Source organism: Triturus cristatus, chromosome 12 (genome assembly GCF_964204655.1).
Source record: "Triturus cristatus chromosome 12, aTriCri1.1, whole genome shotgun sequence".
Taxonomy (NCBI): Eukaryota; Metazoa; Chordata; class Amphibia; order Caudata; family Salamandridae; genus Triturus; species Triturus cristatus.
The window spans coordinates 429,530,668-429,551,096 of record NC_140595.1 but is presented as its reverse complement, the minus strand read 5'-3'; the positions used below and the strand labels follow the sequence as shown (position 1 = coordinate 429,551,096).

Here is a 20,429-nt window from a genome sequence, read left to right as displayed (position 1 = left end):
GAATAAAATAGAGTGCTACAAAATGTTCAAAAAGGTTAAGATAAAAAGTACTTCCAAAATATAGATTTTAATAACACCCAAACTGTACTTCATGCCTTTTTTTATAACTGTCCTTTAAAACCACACACTTCACATGGTTTCTAACCCGAGAGGAATACGCACTACTTTTCAAAAATTCTTTCAGCAGTTGTATACTGAGGAGGGGAGTAAGGAGATTGAAGATGTAAAGGGTTATCTAGATTCAACAATACATGAGGAATTATATGCAGAGGTTCGGGATTTATTAGATCAACTGATTAGGAGTAAGGAAGTTATTATGGCCATCTCATCTGTACCAACAAGGAAAGCAGTAGGGACGGATCTGATCCCTGGTGAGTTTTATAAAGTTTTTGCATCATGCATTCAAACTTTTATGTTGGAAGTATTTTTACAATTCGACCGTCGGACTTCACTCCACCCGCCCATGAGGCCTGTCCCACCACCGCGAGGTTTAACTACTATTGAATCTCCTACCTTCAATTTGTAAGGTTTCGAACAATTGTCCCACTCCGGGATGCTTCGGATTTGACTCGCCCGTCTGCTACATTGAGCCTCCGTGTCTTATACACGAACACCACGTTGTCCGAGGCAATTGTTCACAGGCATTTTAATTGTTAAAGTCCTGATGATGATCCGATATCTTTTTGATAAGGATCGAAACGCCGTCAACACAGTTGTCAGCCTTACACATAGTATTTTCCGTACCTAAGTTATTGTGAAGATGACCTCATGTATATTAGTTGTTTCGCCATTTAAGCATTTACTGAATGAAACAACCACGAAACTGCCTGAGCCTTTTCTGTACTCAACTGTTTGTATGATATGTAAGTCCTCGGATACAGGCTTGTATCCCACTGTCATTTGACTTGCAATGTATTCGCCTTTATTTCAATATTGTATATATTAAAATGCGCCTTTGTCCGGCTGGATATCGGCATAAATATAGCACTGATTGAAGCTATATTCATTGCACTAATATTTTCCAATTTTTCAGGGACCCCTGTCTCTAATAACAAATTAGTTCCCAAGGTCCCTGACCTATCGCCTTTGGGTGCCCTTGTTTCTTTTATATAAGTATTTTTACAGACACAAGGGTGGGCTGATGCTCTCGACTCATGGGAGTCTACTAATATAATAGTATTTCCCGAAAAAGGCAAACCTGTGCATGAATTAGGGTATGATCCACCATTCTCTTTGGTCAATAGTGATGCAAAAATGTATGCTAAAATTCTGGCTATGAGATTAGAGGTGTTAGAAAAGGAAGATAGTCTCTCCAGTACAACACAGGTGTATCCCTGGCCGGGGCAGAACTGATCATATACGACAGGTTATTGCATTAATTGACGTTGTTTGAATTTGAATGCAACTTATAAAGCGCAAAACTCATGCCCTAGGGCGTTTTGGCGCTATGGAATGAGGGTGTAGGTGTTGTTAAGCTATCAGGAGACCTTATGGCATTAATATTATTAGATGCGGAGAAAGCATTTGACAGGTCTCCTAGTCCTATCTGTCGGCTGTCATGAAAAAAAAGGGTAGGAACTTGGATTTATAACTGCAGTTAATTCGCTATATGAAATCCAGTGGCTAGTCTCATTGAAGGGTGGCAAATCTGAGATGGTGATGATTCAACAGGGTACGAAACAAGGCTTCCCCTGCTCTCCCTTATTGTTCGCTCTCTATATAGACAACCTGATAAGGGAAATACAACAATGTTAACGGTATGTGTCCCAGGATGGGAAACCAAAATCTTGGCATATGCAGAATAACTGGCAATGTTACCCCTGATCCAGAAGAAGCGGTGAATGAAATTAAGATAGAAGAAAGGGAATTTGGTAATCTTTCCAGGTACCTAGTGAATCAAAATGAAACACAAATTGGTATTAATAGTAAGGTTCAACTGAACGATAGGCGGGTGGTGGCAAATGTGGTTGCTTCGGGGTTGATGTTTCCTCAGATACAGAGAAAATTGTGGAGAATCATTTTAACCCTTTGATCAGGAGAGCGAAGCTTGACTTTGGGAGAATGAATAATCTGATGCTCACCCTGATCGAGAGGTGTAATATTGTTAAAATGCTGTTTTTACCTAAAGTACTATAGTTGAAGTTGAGGGCTATTGGTTTAAGGTTCTGGATCAGATTACCTCGAGTTTTCTATGGGCCTATTCTCTACCCAGAAGGGCTCTGAAGTTTTTGTCACTCCCTAAGGAACAAGGTGGATGGGCTGTGCCAAACTTTTGACTGTATTATTGGGCCACGGACCTTCAACAGAAGGCATCGCTGTTGTATGGCAGAGGAAAGCGGATCAGTTGAGGGTGACCCTCCTACGATTTATGAGCTTTTAATAGGGGACAAGACTAGGGGTCTGTCTTTTGAGGCAACTAGATTGAGGATACTTCAAAAGAGTTAAGTTTAAAACATTGAAGTGTGCCTATAGAATATGGTCTATGGTCTGGAAGAAACTGGAAATGGGCCGTTTGAATTTTTATACCCCTTTGCAAAAAAACCCACTCTTGCTAGATATATTTAGGGATTCACATGGTAAGCGCTGGGAAGAGGGTGGCTGGTCCATTCTTGGAGATTTTGTTGGTGATGCAGGTATTTATCTGTTTGATGTCATAAAAAGAAAGTTTGGTCTGTAGCATAGAGATTTTTTTTAATATTTACAGATTAGGAATTTCTTGAAGAAGAAAGGATGGGGCTTTGTGGGTTCTCCATGGTGGATGTAGTGGATTTTCTTATCAAGCATAAACCTACAGTGGGCTTACTATACAGGATGCTGAATTGCAGGATGGCTGATGACATAGATAAGCACACCAGACGGCATGAGTCGCTGCAAGTAGAAACTGAGGAATGTGAAGCTTCATTAGGTTTTTCTCACTCAATTGTATTATCTGCCAATCTGCAAGCTCACCATTTTAAAATGTAGTTCAATATTTATATCACGCCTGGGAAGACTGTTAAATGGGGAGGGGTAGCGGGCACGCACTGCCCTCGTTGTCATAGCTATGGGGCAGATCTTATACATATGATTGCAACCTGCCCCAGTCTGGATAGCTTAAAAAGAGATATTAGTAGAATACTGGAGACAAGGTTGGGTTTGCGGATTACAATTACCCCCCAATTCATTATGTCAGGGGTCCGGGAGAATGACATCCCTCCACATGCACATGCTTTTATGTTTATTGCAATGGCAGTACTAAGGCTCTGCTTGGCCACAGGTTTGCTGGATCCTGACTCTCTCTCAAGTCACCAATGGATGGCTTGACTTCTATCTATCTACCACACAGAAACAGCAGTTTATGCTCGGAAAGGTAGAGTGGCTGGGGAAAGAGACTTGTAAGTTTGGGAGCCGCTGAAGAATTGGATTATGGTAATGTCAGGGAAGGATTGTAATGTTGGAGCGGGTAGTTGTGAGTAGTGGAGGTAACAGATGGGGGGCATTGTATTATGATACTGTATTGGGGGCGACGGATATGAATTTGGTTTCCTTCTGGTTTGGCTTATTTGTACCCCATCCCTGCGGACTGCATTGTATTTTGTATCTGTAAGCAAACCATATGTGGAAGAATTGTTCTGCTTGGAATACGGGTTGGGGTTGTATCTATAAATTGTCATTAAAGATTGTTTTTTAAAAAAACACAGTTCACAGCTCAGCTGGTAACTTCCTTGCAATACATCTCAAAACAAATAAATGTGTGTCACCAGGAAGCTTCAAGTGAGATGTGGCCTAATGGCCAGATATGCCGACTTTGGAGTTGGGGAACGAGGTTCCAGTCTGACGTCCGCTCAACAGCCTGTGATTCTGGTCAAATTACTTAATCTCCCCATGCCTAGCAAAAAAATGTATTTGTCCTTGTTTAATACAACTAGTGCTCATGTAAAGTGCTCCATTACCTTCTGGTCAAGTTTGCGCTATATAAAACTGCAACAACAACAAAAAAAAATACAATCAATTAAAGCCAATATCGGCTTCCAAGCACCCTTTACATTCACAACTTTACAATTTGTGCACATTTACATTTCTTTCAGGCAGCAGCACAGGAGACTCCCTGCTTTACACTTTGGCTCCCAGGACTGTTATCTTTTCACAAAAAGTAGGGGAACTGTTTTTCTTAAATGAAAAAAGGATGGGCACGTCTTGACCCTATGATCCAGCCCACTTCGACCACTGACATAACTATAACGTTACTTATATTTGTTTTTTTCAGTGTCTACATATTTATATATGTAAGTAAACGTATGCTCATCTGGTATTCTATCATTTCTAGATTGAGCCTGGGCAGCGCATGCGCTGCTCTGCGAGGCAAGCTGTAGTGAGGTATGGACTTAAAGCCCCGCCCACTCTCCGCCCTTATTTTTCATTGCTGTGTATCATTGTTCATTGTAAACCGTGGCTGTTCATTGGCCCATAGGCTTAGTAGTCCCACCTTAGTACCGCCTTGTCTCATTTCGTAACCTTCCATGAGGACACCCCCTGTTACCTGTGTTGTTGCCCTTAGGTTTCAATTATAGCCTCCGAGCACTATTTTCTGAAATAACTAGGACACCCTCTTTCCTAACACCAAACAAAATGCAATAGGTCTCGCATTTGGGAGAGTTTAAGCTATTGGCTTTGTAAATGATGCCTTTTATTTATCTGTTTTTACAACAAAACATAAATAAAAGGCATTGTCATTTCCAATGTCAATAGCTGAAACTCTCCAAATGCGAGACCTTTTGCATTGCAAATGCTTGTTAGTTAGCTGTGTTCAATCACGTTAAACGTGAGGATGGCTTTCGTTCTGCCCAATTACTAGAAGGCATCAGCTTTGTCACTTCAAGAGCTCCTTTGTTTACTCTGGGGACACCATTTTCTGTTGGAAGACATCTCACAGGAGAGGAAGTGTGCGCAGGCAGAGCAGCTGGTAGAATGTGAGAATGCGTGCAGCGAGTGAGCGTGAGAGCCTGTGCCGGGGAGGCATGCGTAGTTCGTGGGAACACGTGCAGAGTGGCAGCGCTAGCGCTAGATTGGATCGGGTGGGACGCTCGAGAGAGGCGCGAAGGTGTAGGAGCTAGGGTGGCGCGAGCATGTCTGCAAGGGCGGAAAAGCGTGTAGAGGGGTCGGGGGAAGCAGGTAGAGATGTGGGCTATTGCAGGGAAGGAAGTCGGCGGGTTAAGGGGACCTCTGCAGTGGAGGGGGAAGCCTGTGATTGGGTGTGTGCAGCGGGTGGGCTAGGTGGTGGGATTTATGCAACTGGTTACATAAGGAGCAGCGAGGCACGGCGTGAGTGTGTGGTGGTCAGTGAAGTGTGAAAACGTGTGGGGAGGGGCGGGACTGAGATGCGTGCTACGGAGCAGATGGGGCAGCCGGCAGCTCCCCAGTTATATCACTCATCCGTAAGATGCAGAATCAGCGCGCGCTGCACTTTGGCCAAGGGCTCGCTATAAATACCAGGAGGAGCTCGGCCCCGCTGCACTCCGGGCCTCGTATCAGGACACGCGCACACCATGGACAGCAGCAGCAGCAGCAAGGCCGCGGCCAACTTGGCGCTGAAGAAGGTGTTTTCCAGATCAAGAGAGGAGTGCGCAGAGCCTCTGAAAGCACGGGTGCAAGGTAAGGAGGGGCGAGGCGGTGTGCCAGAAGAGGAAAGTGAGTGAGAAAAGAGAGAGGAGTGTGATTATATGCCAAAAGAGTGTGAGATGAGAAACCGTACCAGACAGTGAAAGAACGGGGAGGGAGTAAGAAGCGGGGAAGGGGGGTGCGGGGAGCGCGAGAGGCGAGGCTCTGTGGGATGTGAGGGAGAACGCTAGTGAGTGAGAGGAGAAAGGCTGTGTACCAGAGACAAAGAGAGAAGTGTTGTCGGGGATCTAGAAAGGCCGGTTACCTGAGAGAGAAAGGGAGGAGGATGGAGGGAGAGGAGGAGAGATAGTGGGCAGATAGCGAGCGACAGGCGAGGCTGCGTGTGGAGGGGGCGGGGAGGAGTGAGACCTAGTACCAATGAGAGAGATAAGAAGTGTTGTGATCTCATGGATGGGGAGAAACTAAAGAGCAAATAGGGCAGTTAGTGGGAGCGCACAGAAAAGGGAAACAGCGAGAGTAAAAGAGGAATAGAGAGTGGAAAAGGGGAATGGAAAAGACGAAATAAAATTGTAGGGAGATATTAGACGGTGGCCACGGTGAGAGGAAGGGGGGGGGGGTGGCGCCAGCGCATGGACGGGTGGATGCGTGGGGCACCTGACTCGAGTCAGAAACACGCTTGGCCCCAGCCCAGCATGGAGAGGATCACATGGCTGTGCAGCACTAACCCCGGTTCTACGGGACTTGAGTGGAAATAGATGGATCTCTGGCATCCGGCCCAGGGTGCGTGGGAGAGCGGCCGGTGGGAACAGCTGAGGGAGCGGGGAGGAGGAGGGAGAGAGTGGTGTGGTCAGAAAGACAGGACCGAGCAGCTCCAGCCCCGTGTGAGAAACACCAGGTCCAATTTCTGTGTGCTGAACATACGGGCTCTTACCACACCACCCATACATACACCTCGTACTCGGTCCCTTATGCGCCCAGACTAACTGCCCTATTTAAATGAGGAACCTGTGTGTGCGTGCACTGCATCATAAAAAAACCAACCCAAACATATCGTACTGAGTGGACAGTTTTTCTTGACTCTTTGGCATATCATAAATCCTTCCTTTGCAATGATGCAAAAAGGGCTTCCTGCTTTTTTTAAAACCAGGGCAAAAAGAACAAATGATGGACAGACTGCTGAACAATGCAAACATTCACCCTCAGTTACAAGGATCTGGGTTTAATCCATTGTTCTTTTGCGCACCACACCACCCCAGTTTGATCCCAGCCATATGCAGAAATGTAGAGAATGATATTGGGGACATCTGCCACTGTCCCCATAACTGGGAATGACCATAGCCTTTTTGAAATATCTGTAGCGGAAATTTGTACAGCCATTGAGGGCATCGTTCCTAATAAAGCACCAGGGTTGGATAACATTCCGGGGGACCTCTTAATTTGGGGAGCTTACTTTTCACCATTGTTCACAGCTTTTCTGCAAGAGGCACCTTTGCCCCCAACGTGGGGCCAGGCAGAAATAGTCCCCATTTATAAAATGGGACCTCGTGAACTTCCAATCAACTATTGACCTATTAGTCTGCTCGATAGCTCCCAAAAGTTATTTTAAAGCATTCTACTTGGCAGACTACAGGATTGGATGACAGATGATAACATCCTATCCCCATTGCAGGCGGGGTTTAGGAAGGCCACAAGTACAGTTGATCAGGTATTCTGACTCCTTATGTTAATTTGGAAAATGGTCACTCTGGAGGAGGTCACCTGTACATCGTATTTGTGGACCACCACTCCACCTTCGATCTAGTCCATAGGTCAACTCTATGGTGGATGTTGCAAGAGCTACGGGTGCCAAATTATCTACAAGATATCATAGTGAGGCTGCACAACAATAACTATGCGCAGGTCAGATGCAGGAATGTAGGTGAGGTTACAGAGCCGTTTCCAGTCACCAGAGGGGTCAGGCAGAGGTGCATGCATGCCGCCACACTATTCTTACTGTACATTAATAGCCTTATAAAGTACTTAGATCAGAGTGACAACGATGCCCCTAAATTGGCAGACATGAGGATCCCTGCTCTCATGTTTGCCTACAATACCCTCCTCATTTACAAATCAACAATGGGCCTCCAAGCACTACTGGACCATTTTGAAGATTTTTGCATAGCACAGGGTCTTGAACTAAACATGGCCAAAAACCAAGTATATGGTAATCAACCCGGGTTGCACAACCAGGGCATATCCGATATTGGCAGGAAAATCTTTGGAGAGAGTACATAATTCACCTATCTGGGCATCACAGTAACAGAGTAGGGGGCGGGGGGGAGGGGGGCAGGCACACATTATGCAGCGCAGATTAAGACTAGAGAAAGTAGCAGGAAGCATTACAAAGCTGACCCGTTACTCTGAGATCCGACCGACACTACATGTCTACCACCATAAAGCCCTGGAGACGGCCACTTATGGTGCAGAACTATGGGGCCATCTAGATGTCTCCTTGCTAGAATTGGTGGAATCCGATTCATGCGAACATTAGTGGGTTATGCCTTAATTGCCACTAAGACTTGATTTAGGGTTGAGGCCTCTCTCAGATAAAGTTGGTCTCCATCCCATTCTCTTTCGGAGGAGGATCTTGGCTACCCCTGGGATTTGTCCATACCAAGATCGATTAGAAGAAATACTTAGGCTGGTTGGATCAAGCAATATACCTTTATTCAGTATATTAAAGTTACCCTGGGGGACGTTGGGCTACCATCACTGTGGAGGCTAGATCAGTTTCCAAGAATAATATCAAATTAGCATACTGGCTGCATCAAGAGTCTTTAATACACTGAAATGTGCAGCACAGCTCCCTGAGTGATGCCTTTCTCTCAATTACAGGTTCATTCATCAGATAAGATTTCATAAATGAGATCGAACCCCCCCACAAAAGCAGGTCGTCTAGTCCACTGGCGTAACGAAACTTGAGGGTGCCCCCCTGAAATGTATGTGGAGGTGCCCCTCCAGACTCATTAAGGAGCTCTCTTGGGCAGAGTAGTGTTCTGAGGGGGTCCACTGGAATTTTGCCCCCCCCCTGCACTGTGGGGGCCTGTGTTACACCACTGGTCAATTTCTGTTATGCCGATATGGGACCCTGCCCCTCCATTCATTTACCACCAAAAGAGTTAAATCGCCTTTGACTGATGAGCAGCTGTGCCCAGGTTGTGGGTCCTATAAGGAGTTTCAAGAATATGCAATGCTATTCTGTCCAGCCTACCTAACTAGGGGCCAGATGCATCAAAGGGTTTTGCCCATTCTGTGTCTATGGGAAAATGTGTTCATGCATATGGCCCAAGGATCCTACTTCTCTGCTGGAATTTGGAGATTAGAGAATATAAGTCTGCCCTAAGGATATTAAAAACTGACTATAGTAAACTGACGGTTTTTGCACTCTCCCGCTACCTGTTGGCTATGTTGATAACAAGGGCCAAATTTAGGGCCTAAAATGGCTAAATATCAGGTGCAATTTTACTAATGAGCTTACACGTACAAAAAGTGCATTTTAATGTTTTATTTATTCTGAGTTCTTATTCTCTGTCCACAAGACAGTTTTTAATATTGTTCTTAGCCACATTTATTTGTGGACCATGTATTTATTGCAGTATGATTGTCGTTGTGGTCCGTCGGCTAGACTGCCGTCTTTGGTGCTGGAAACCATGGTTCGAGCCTCGGGGTCGCGTCCACATCCTGTGATTCTGAGCAATTCACTTAATCTCCCCGTGCCTGAATGTGTCCTTGTGTAACGTAACCGGTGCTCATGTAAAGCGCTCCAATATCTTCGGGTCGAGTTCGCGCTATATAAAAAAAAAAAATCTGCAAAATGTTTTACCGTGCTTATTTATGTGCATTGATGGCCTTAAGCCAAAATGAAGCTTGTATGAAATGAATCAATTGAATTGCAGTACATGCGGTCCGGAATGTAACCTGATGGTGAAGTTTATAATGTTCCTTTAAACACATAGACGACTTTTTACTGTTGACAAATAACACTCTTGCTACTTGGCTCTATCTTGAAATATTAAAACTACACATGAGTTTTTCATCAGAACCACCTGCTAAATCTCTTTTTTTAGCCAATATGTTTAGAATATTACATTCTTGATGGAATAAAGATCCCCCACCGCAGTGCTAATTTGAGCTGCAGGTTGCAGGAGGTGGGCACTGGCACTCATTTTTGGGGACAGGGACCTATTTGGCATGATCACACTGTGACTCTGAGCAAGAGAGATTAAGGAAGAACAGAGAGGAAGAGAAGTACAGTAAACAAGTGACAAAGTGTAAAGGCAGTAATTAACAAGCATTGGCATAGCCAATTGGTCTCGCCTTTGGGACCTTATAAGTGTTTAGCCATGCAACAGTTGCATAACTAAATACTTATAAGGTCCCAAAAGCGAGACCCATTGGCTATGCCAAGCGGCCGTGCGGCCGCGAAAGGGATCGCGATCGCGATCAAACATCAAAGCGGCCGTGGGGCCGCGAAAGTGAAAGTAATCGCGGTAAAAGCGGCGCGCGCGCCCGTGCACATGCACTGTAGCACTAGGCTTGCCTGGTAGCACTTTTTGGAGCCCTCTCAATAAGTCTCGCCAGACCAGCGCATGCGCTGGGTCAGGCAAGACCTAAAAATAACCTGGAATAATGAGGCATGCACTGTAATAAAGACAAGGTATACTTGATAAGTAGCAAAGCCGACATTTGGCAGTGCCAGCAGTGGACTAATAAGAAAAACTTGGGCCCCCCCACCCCACTATATTCAGCTCTTCCCTCCCTACAAATAACCCCATCCATCCCCCGCCCTAGACCCACAGCTATTCTTTGTCGTTCCTTAAAATATGGCACTTGCTTTAAACATTTATCAGGGCTATTAACTAGCAGTACAGATCTTAGGTAAGACATGGGTGAGGTATCAGGACATTGCTGTAAAAATATTGCCTGAGATAAACCTCATGTCTTAAATTTCTCCCTGTTGAGTTAAACATAGAAAATCTAGACCCAGTGGGATTATATTTTTTGTACATGATATTTATGTCAGGAAATATGTATGTATACATCCTTGTGACATAAAAACGAGAGCTCCTATACCTCAGGAAGACATGTCCCAGACGTCCTGCAGACTGCTTCCATCTTTAGCTGCTGCTTGATTCTTTACATGCCCCACCTCGAATATGCGATGTTCCATCGCAAGCGATACATCGCATCCCATTACAACGCAAGTCGTTACAACGACTTGTTGTAGGGGGTGCTGGATGTTGGAATGCTATAATTTACTATTCTAACTCCAGTCTGTGCAACAATAGGGAAGGTGTTGGATTTTAAATCCAACACCTTCTGCCCCCTACAGCAAATCACTGTAACGACTAGCGTTGTAATGGTTTGCGATGTAACAACGCAGTCATTGTAACAACCGCGTTGTAATAGCATGTGATGTATCGCATGCGATGTAAAGGATGTCTCCCCCACCTCAAGAAAACACATGCATGCAAGGGGCCGTCAGAGTCTATGGGAGCGAAGTTGTGGATCCCACTCTGAAGAGTGAACAAGACTCTGTTCCCTTTAGCCAAACCCTGAAAACTTACATTTTCAGGAAATTATAGCGGATATCTTTAGAATCCAATATTGTTTGCTGGCTGGTGCAGTCCTTAAATTTGTAAATAAATAAATAAGCACATGAGCTAAAGTTTTTCTAAGAAGCCCACCACTCGCTCCACCGAATGGCGGCTTGCCAAATACCTAGCATGCTTAGTCTAGACTCTATATCATTACACTTTAATTCACCACGCAACACAAGGTTCCTGCCTTTGAGGTAATGCCCTCTGATAACATCTCATATGTATGCATTGGCTTAGTAGAATCTGCAAAAAGTATGTCCAGTAAATGCCAACTGATCTGATGGAAATTAATGTAGTGCAGTACTTCAGAATTCTGACCTAGAAAGAAATGAGATGGAACATTACAGTTATTGACAGACTGTCAATGACACTGGAATATGGTAATTGTAAAGGGTAATCGCTTGTAGAGAAATAATCCAGATAAAATGCTCAAGTCCTTCTTTGTAAAAACCAGAGCCCAAAATAACCCAAGTTTTTATTGGCCAATTCCCTAGATTCTCATGCCAAGATTATTGGACAGGTCATTCTCAAGCAACTTATGAAGTGCATTCTTCTATATAAATGTATTACCCATTGCCAGAACGGTTCACACCCGAAACATCTACAGGGAGACCCGTGTATGAATCCATTCATCCTTGCGTCAAAAACTATAAGTATGCTGCACTCAGGATAAGAAAAAAGTGTTTGATGCTGTTAATGGAGAACTTCCCACGAACACCCTCTCCACAGTGGCTTCAGTTCAGGACTTTTCAAACTGTATTATGGCTTTAAATGAGAACATGTGCACAGCAGTTCAGACTACCACATAGATCCAGGTACCAGACAGTTTTGCCATAGTGACAGGGCAGGGTTTTGGATGTGTACTCACCCTTCTACTATTAGTGCTAAAGATAAAAAAAAAGTGCCAAACTATCTAAGAGCAAAAGAGTCTGATGCATCCATGGTAGAAAGACAAAGAGTACACATTCTACTGTATGCAGAGCTGTCCTGGCTTAACAACAGGTGCCAGGAAGACATTGCTGTGAGCTTTTGAGATGTTTTGATCGGAGAGAATTCTCCAGGTCATTGTCCAAGAATCGAAAGTGATGTGCATTGGAGCAAAAAAACAGTTTTTTCCCTAATTCAAGCGACCAATTAGATTGCCTTGGATAGAATTACCCTGCTTCCCTTGATTGGGTTACCTGGAGGAGGAGTGAAACAAATGGAATAATGCAACCAAATTGGGATAGTTTGCACTTCCACAGTGTCTTGGGAGACTCCTCTCTTATTTGAGCCCGCAGAGTATATCAGGCTAAACCCATAGTGTACTTGGCTCTTTTTGCAGGGTCATCCCTGGACTTTTTGCCTTTACTTCTCCATCTACTGAATTCGTTTTTGTAGGCCTTAGGGCTCTGAACACTTTACAGTTGCTAACCAGTGTTAAAGTGCCTGTGTTCTCTTCTCTAAACATGGTAAGATTGCCTTATACGCTATTGGCATATATAATTTACTTATAAGTATCTAGTATAGTGGCATTACATAGGACCAGAGTCTGTAAATTAAATGCTACCAGTGGGCCTGCAGCACTGATTGTGCCACCCACTTAAGTAGCCCTTAAATATATCTCAGGCCTGCCATTGCAGAGCATGTGTGTGCAGTTTTACACTGCCATTTCGACCTGGCAAAATAAACCTTTTTCAAGGCCCAGATCTTCCTTTCAATACATACTTTTTAACACGTCACTACTAGGGTAGACCTTGGACAGCCCAGAGAGCAAGGTTCAATCTATTTTAAAGGTAGGACATGCATTTTTAAGTTTTACATGTCCTAGTATTGAAAGACTCTTAAATACGTTTTTCCCTCCTGCAAGGGCTATCTCTCCCATAGGATAACGTTGGTATTGCCTTTTACATGTTGTAAGTGAAATTTCCAAATGGGAAGAGATAACCAGTTCTGGTGTCTCTGAAATCTCAATTTAAAAATGAAACTGATGGTGAGGTTGGATTTTAAATTACAATTGTGAAAATCCCATTCTTAGAAAGCTGCCATTTTCTTGCCTTAAACTTTTGGTGTCTGCAACCTGTCTCTGGTCACATGACAGGGTGTAGCTGACAGTTGGGCTTTGTGTATTCCTTCTACACACAGAAAACACAGGGGGGGGAGAGAGGTACCACCCTACCCTTCGCCCTCCCTACTCTAACATTTACTCACACATAGGAAAGGAAGATGATTTCAAACTGGTCTGTTGTCTTCATGGTATCTGCTCATTTTACTTCACTGGAAACCCCTATCTTGATTTATTACTGCCCTCACACACCTTATAGTGTCATGCTTCATCATAGGGTGTGCATCAACATTCTGATGCAGACCAACATACATAAAGAAAAACATGTTTTGTTTGTTATTGTCAGATGTTCAAGGACTCAAAGAAATCCCTTGTATCATCTTATTCAAGGATCCTTTCAGCACACAAAAAATATTAAAACTACCTAGGAGATAGTACACTACATTTTATGTTGGACTGTTCCGGGCAGGATTAAAATTATCTAGGTGGGGTATTCTTGGATCATTAGTATCCATGTCCTCAAATTGTTGTGTTAATTATATATTTGTGTATTCCGTCTAGACAGTCACACACAATGGGGAGCTTAGGTCTGACCGGATGGGCCATTACTGGCAGGATGGGTGGGAGGAGCTAGGCCCAGCCCCACATACACTTGAATAGGCTGTGTCCTGCCTCTACACGAAGAGCTGGATACCCCCTATAATTAGTCTGGAGCCAAGCCAGAGGAGGCTTGGCACCAGTGCACTTCAAAGGCATGCCTCTAGAACAGGGGTCTTCAAACTGTGGGGCGTGACCCCCAGGGGGCCGTGGAGCGATGCAAAGGGGGTCGCACCCTCCCAGTCACACTTCTGCCCAGGCCCAAGAGCTTCAGCCCCCCTCTTCCCCCGTCCTGTGTCTCAGCCCGGGCTGCTGCAGTGCAACTCGAGCTGCTGTGGGCTCGGGGCAGTGTCTGGAGTCTTATCTCCGGCACGCCCGAGTTTTTCACAGGTCTTTAAAGACCATTTGCATTTTTACATGCCTTTGTAAACTGGTTACAGAGGCTTAGTTTTTTTCCTGGTTCCAGTACCCCCTGGGTCCCCACTCGGCCTATTCCTTACATTTGTATTTTACATTTACTGTTGTAGTGTGAGAATGCATTTAATGAAAAGGAATATAAAGTACAGTTGCCAAAAGAAAAATGCCTGTTGTGTTTTGTTTAACGAGCTGTAAATATCTCCTCTTGACACTAAATAGACTTATAAATAAAAAAGTATGTATGCATTCGTTAGGTGACTTTTCTGTTTTTGTTCTCTTTAATTATCAGTATCATTGAGGCAGCCCTAGAACACAAATAAAAGTGCTTTCTATTTATATTTGCTGTTCCAAGTCTGCACAGATAAGTGCTGAAAATACAGCTTTAGGTGACTGCTTATTTTTGTACCGACTGGGCCATCAAAATCTGCTGGCAACCCTAACCATAGGACTGTAAGTTTGTTGCAGGATCAGCACATTATTTATTTATTTCACCCTCGATCCCCGATTAATGCCGCAATAGTTTAACTTAGATCTTAAACTCTATGCCGCCGCCAATAACATGCTGAGTTTCTTCATGGGTCTGGGAATGCACCCTGCATTCAGACAACTCATTCCTCATTCTCGCCCTTCACTTTCATGCTCACCCTGCACTCACAGCGATCACAATGCACTCACACTGATCACCATGCACTCACACCATTCACCCGCTCACCCTGCACTCAGTGATCACTCTGCACTCACAATGCACTTGCGCTGTTCACCCTATACCTCACCCTGCAGTCACACAAGTACACTATTTATCCTGCACTCATGTGACACTTCACTCACCTGTCTCCCTCACTGCTCAATATGCAACTCACTCAAACAAGCCCATCAGTAATCATACATTCATTCATCCCAATCTGAACTTGCATCCGCACGTAAATTCATACGCCACCTCACTCACCCTGCAGTCACTCCTCTTGCCCTTCTCTCACATTGTTGCATCGCTCACCGCGCACTCACATGGGCACTCTTCACACCCACACAGTGCAGAGGGTTAATGTGCCTGCTACAAAGAATATGTACCATGCAGATCACAGAAATGAGTGTGAGTAAACTATGAGTAGCGCTATAAAAAATAAAATGTTTGTCAGAAAGGTGCTATAGAGAGATGAGGTGCATTGATGGTGAGTGGCAGTGAAGGAATTCATGGAGAAGGAGGAAACGGGGGTGGGGCATCAAAAAAGACTGTTGTGCCGGGTGCGACCAGTGTAAGGACCAGCCCTGGCTGGGAGTGTTAGCCCCCCCCCCACCTCCGAAGTTCTGGTCTAGTGACTCCCCTGCTTCTGCCTATTATTATTATTTACATTTGTAGTGCGCTACTGTTACCAAAAGATGTCCTGGGGCTAATAACCATCTGCTGCCTGAAGGCAAATGAGAAACACACAGAAGGGGTTAACCTACAGAGCATATAGAAAGGTTTTTATATCGTCCTAAATTATAATAGATTCTTGTTGGAGCGAAGCAAAGGAGGGTGCACGTTCCATAACTGCACGGCCTGCATCAAAACAGAGAGACAGACAACTCATGCCTTCTTGAATTAGGGAACAATAAACAGAGTGGCACATGCCGAGAGGAGCATACGGGTCTGACCCGTATGCTTGGTGAGGAGAGATGAGAGGATGAGAGAGGACAGCAAGGGAGTGAGAGAATTAGATCGAAGAGGTCAGGGATGAGGAGAAATGTGAATTGCCGAAGAGAAGTGTGGACACGCAAGAAGTGAATGTGAGCCAAAGGGGAGGGCTTCTGTTAGAACAAAGGGGAGATGTAAAAGATGAATGGGGGGACTGGAGAGGTGTAAGATACAAATAGACAAAAATTTGAATGGAGAGACGAGGTGAATGAGAAGTGCTGAGGGGCACGAGAGGTGACAGGGCCAGAGAGGCCATGAGATAAATGAGAGAGACTGTTAGAGATGAGGGCAGTGAAAAGACAGAATGGCAAGAGGTGATTAAAGGTGAAGTGAGAGGTTGAATGGGGAGAGTTCTGAAGTTGTAAAAAGGGGTGAAAGAAAATGGCCTGCAAAGTGAGAGAGGGATCCAGGGTTAGGAGAGGAGAGAGGGATGGAAGGGAGGGGGTGAGAGGAAAGCTCCTTGGGTAAACTGCTTAACTCTGCACAAAACCGCCAGGGTTTTAAGGGACCCCTGCTTCTCCCAGCCAGGGCCAGGTGAGACTCTAATGTGGCCGCACGTATTCCTGCAGAGTGGAAGGCCCTTCACAAAGGTTGACTATAAATCTTTCTGATGATAATTGCTGTATTTTGGTTATAAAAGGGTACTGGTTGTGTGAAATCTTTCCTCAGTGTTACTGAGTGTATAAAATGTCAAAATAATGAAGCAATGCTATACCAAAATACGCAGCATCACATAACATTACATTTTCTTCCCACACAATTTAGTCAAGCCTGTCGTGTAATTTGGTCCTCAGCTGCCTCATAATTCCAGTAGCCCTGCCTACAGGTTTAGAAATTTTTGTCAGGAGGGGGTCCTTACGCCTCAAAATGTTGACAGGGGGTCTCGGCATCCAACAGTTTGAGGACCTCTGCTCTAGAAGCTTCGTCTCACTTCAAAATTACAACTGTGTATAAGTACTCGACCTCAGACACCAACTCTTCAGTACACTTCTGGACCTGTTGATACTCTGCCAGGAAGAAGGACTGCTGTGCTGCTACTAGGACTACAACTTTGCTGGACTGCTGTTATAAAGGAACTGCTGCCCTGCGGTGCTGCCCTGCTGCCCTCTTGCCTGGGAAAGAAGAACTGTACCTGCAGCTTTATCTTGAATCCAGGACCACAGAGTGACTCTAAGGACGAGTCTGCTGACCTTCTGATCTGAGCCTCAGGGAAATAATAAGCTCCCCACCAGCTCCTGGTCCCAGCTGTAGCTAGTTCCTGACCCCCAAATGGTGCCTTTCAGGACCTGGACCCTTGGTGTGACTCCTAAATCAAGCTTTTGGGCTCTTCGCGACGGCGAACAGGCCCCTTTGCACCAAGAATGCACTGCTTGCACTGCAAATCAGCGTGAGCCGCCGCCAGCTCGCTCTGCAGCATTTACCGCTTTTGGGGAACTGCCAATGCAAAGCATCAGCCCGCCCATCTGCAACAGCCTCCCACCATGCCCTCCTTTCTACGAGCAAATCACTCCAACGTGAACGGGACTCTTGGCAGAAAACTTGAGAAAGTAAAACTTCAGTGGCATTACTGTGGGACTGTATCTAACCTATGCTCCATCATGGTCAGCCTGAACTTTTGACTTTGACCCAGTTCAACGCCACCAGATAGCCGCGATTGGTGTTTTAGTCTTTTAGGCACAATTTTACACTTTATTCTTACAAAAACTATATCTCTGGTTTTACTGATTGGATGTCTGTCGTTTTGGTCTTGTTTGATTTATTAAATTTGATATTTTTCTATCTTGGTGAGGGATACTTTAGTGTGGTGTTTTCGGTGTTTTAGTGTTTGAAGTGTTGCACAAATACTTTACACATTGCCTCTAAGTTGAGGCTGACTGCTCTGTGCCAAGCTAGCAGGGGGTTGACCACAGGTTAATTTTGGGGTTGCTTGTGCTTTACCCTGAAAAGCATTGTGGTTGCTGCCTGACCAGGGCTTACACCCCAGTCAACCACTAACCCAATTTTACACACATAGCAAGTCCCAAAACTGGAAAATGTGGGCAAATTACTTGGATAAGACTCTGGATGTTGCCCAAAACATGTTTATGAGAAAAATACTGGCACAAAGTATATATATTTTGCTTTGGAATGTTAATTATGTATTAACTCACTGACAGTAACTCAGACAGCATGGTGATAAATAAAGTTTTGGCAGAGTAAGACACACATTTTATTAAAGTTCCTCATTCATGAAATGGTATGCTCCCGCCAACTGTTTAAAGTCCCCCGGTTCAGTGGACCTCATTATGAGTTTCCTGGATTTGAGTGCGGGAAAACCAGACGGCTGATATCTCTGATTCTGAGGAGCAACCTCACACTTAAATCCAGGGAGTACAAGTTATTTCTCTTGGGATGGGGAATAACATGCAGATACGAGAATAAATACCAGGCTCAAATCTGCATGTTTGTCCACCTTCTGCGGTAAATAAAAGGGCACAAACATTTACCTGTGGAGCTGGTCATAAATTAATGTAACTTCGAACCGTGGCAGGGTTGAAACCATGCGCAAATCCAAAATCCTGATAATAGTATAAGTCAGTATCTAAAAGGTGCTCCAGGGAACATCAAGGGGAACAGCCACCTATGCCCCAAAATTCCTCCGTTACAAAGGTACTCAGAGGAAAAAACACAACACAAAGAGATATTCCCGAGCAAAAAAGCAAATAAGCATTCAAGTATCAGTCATCCGAAACAATCCAATAAGGTTTCAGTCCAGTAAATCATCAGACGGTGTGCTTCTTTTATTTTCCTTTTCTCTTTTTTTTCAAATCTTCTCCACGTGATCATTTAGTATTAATTCTAAATGATCACGTGGAGAAGATTTGTGTCTGGTCATAAATTGGTTCTGGGTGTTTTTTGGAGGCCTGTGGTGGAGGTGCAGGGTAGGAGGACAGAGTAAGAGAAGGGGGAATGTTTGCTGCATTTAGAGAGTAGGCGGGGGCAGCACAGCTTATGGCACACAGCCCTTGTAGCTCCACTCGAAGGCTGTGCCCGAATTATCGGGTCTGGAGTTTTCAGACCTAGTTATTCTGGGCCTGAGACACTGAGAAAGTTAGAATGGCCCACTGTGGTATCTCCTCATAACGAGGGCCTTAGTAGGCAAGCAAATTATGTCTAGGTTAGATTTGAGAGACTAGGTCCAAGACCAGTCCGGCCTTCTTGAGTACGGTATTATGTTTGTGAAAGAAACACTTCTACCCAGGAGACAGAAATTAGTGAAATAAGAAGAAGCAGGAGTTTAATGAGTATTTCCTCTTTGTTAGATCAGCCAAGCTTAAGCCTAAGGCTTATCTCGTCAGTTATTCATCGAGCTATGGTAACATGGACTAGATTGGGGACATTACCCTTGTTATCTAATTTGTCTAGCTAGTGGGAAAGCAAGCCTTACAAGTGAATGATAGAGGAGGTACTACGAGTTTTCTTATCTTTTGCCCCTAAAATAAGGAGTTTTCGCCGCATCTTGCACCAATTGGGAAGTGTAAGGGAATTCAGACTCTCAAAGAGTCTTGGTCACCGATATTATGTTCACATATTCTATACAAAACAGCACGTTTTATCACATCTACCCTCTGACAAAGGGAAAGAAACACACGTACTGTAGTGACTCTGGTGACACTAGATTATTGCAAAGGGACACCAATATAACTGGCCCCTATATGTAATTTGTTTGTAGCTAGAGTTAGTTTACCTTCGATAAACTCCAGTGCTGGGAAAATGAACTGACTCTTATGATACTTGGACTAATCAAATTACTGTGTCAGGTTTAAAATAACAAGTTGCAGATATGTAAGTTTGTGTTGTCATTTTAAGATTTAGTATTAAATGATGTCATTTTAAATTCTAAAATCAAATGGATCCCCGAGAGTCTATAGATGCTTTTTTTCCTGGGGAAAAAGTGATCTTTTGACACGTAGAGACGTTATGCAATTTTTAAAATAAAATAAATATATTTTCACTTGACTTGAACTGCGCAATCACTAAATAGTGTGGAACTCGAATCCTTAGCCACAGAGGTGTTTGAAAAAAATCTTAAAGTGCAGTGTTTACCCAAGTGCACTTTGGGGTATACTTATGTAACTCGCTCAGCATTGCAGTGCACTGAGGCCCTTTATATCCACCCTCACAATGCTTCGAAGAGTCTGTTTTTAGCATCTCTGTTGGGAGGCAGACTTTAGGACCCAAGAGAGCCCCGAGGGAGTGTGAGGGGATTAATGCTGTCAGCCCTCCCCCCGCTGCTTTGATTTACACTCACCACCAACAGGCGCGTACAGACCCCTCCTTTTCTTTTTGTGCCCTTCCGACTGAAATCCTTAGTCTGTCACTGTCAGGATACCGGGTGACAAAACTCGCGAGCAGCCACGCACCTCCTCACTTCCACGAGTTTTGCGGTCGCTTGAATCCCCCCAAAGGTGGCTCGCTG

At 44.4% G+C, this 20,429-nt stretch overlaps 1 protein-coding gene across 1 annotated transcript in view; it reads left to right on the top strand.

Annotated features, from left to right (window-relative positions):
• The first annotated feature begins 5,409 nt into the window (after positions 1-5,409).
• The window catches only part of BCO1 (beta-carotene oxygenase 1), a 172,507-nt gene continuing 157,487 nt past the window's right edge, over positions 5,410-20,429 (top strand). The window contains exon 1 of the mRNA XM_085639534.1: positions 5,410-5,631. Within this exon, the coding sequence (XP_085495660.1) occupies positions 5,526-5,631 (106 nt within the window). The 5' untranslated portion in view covers positions 5,410-5,525. The remainder of the gene's footprint in view (positions 5,632-20,429) is intronic.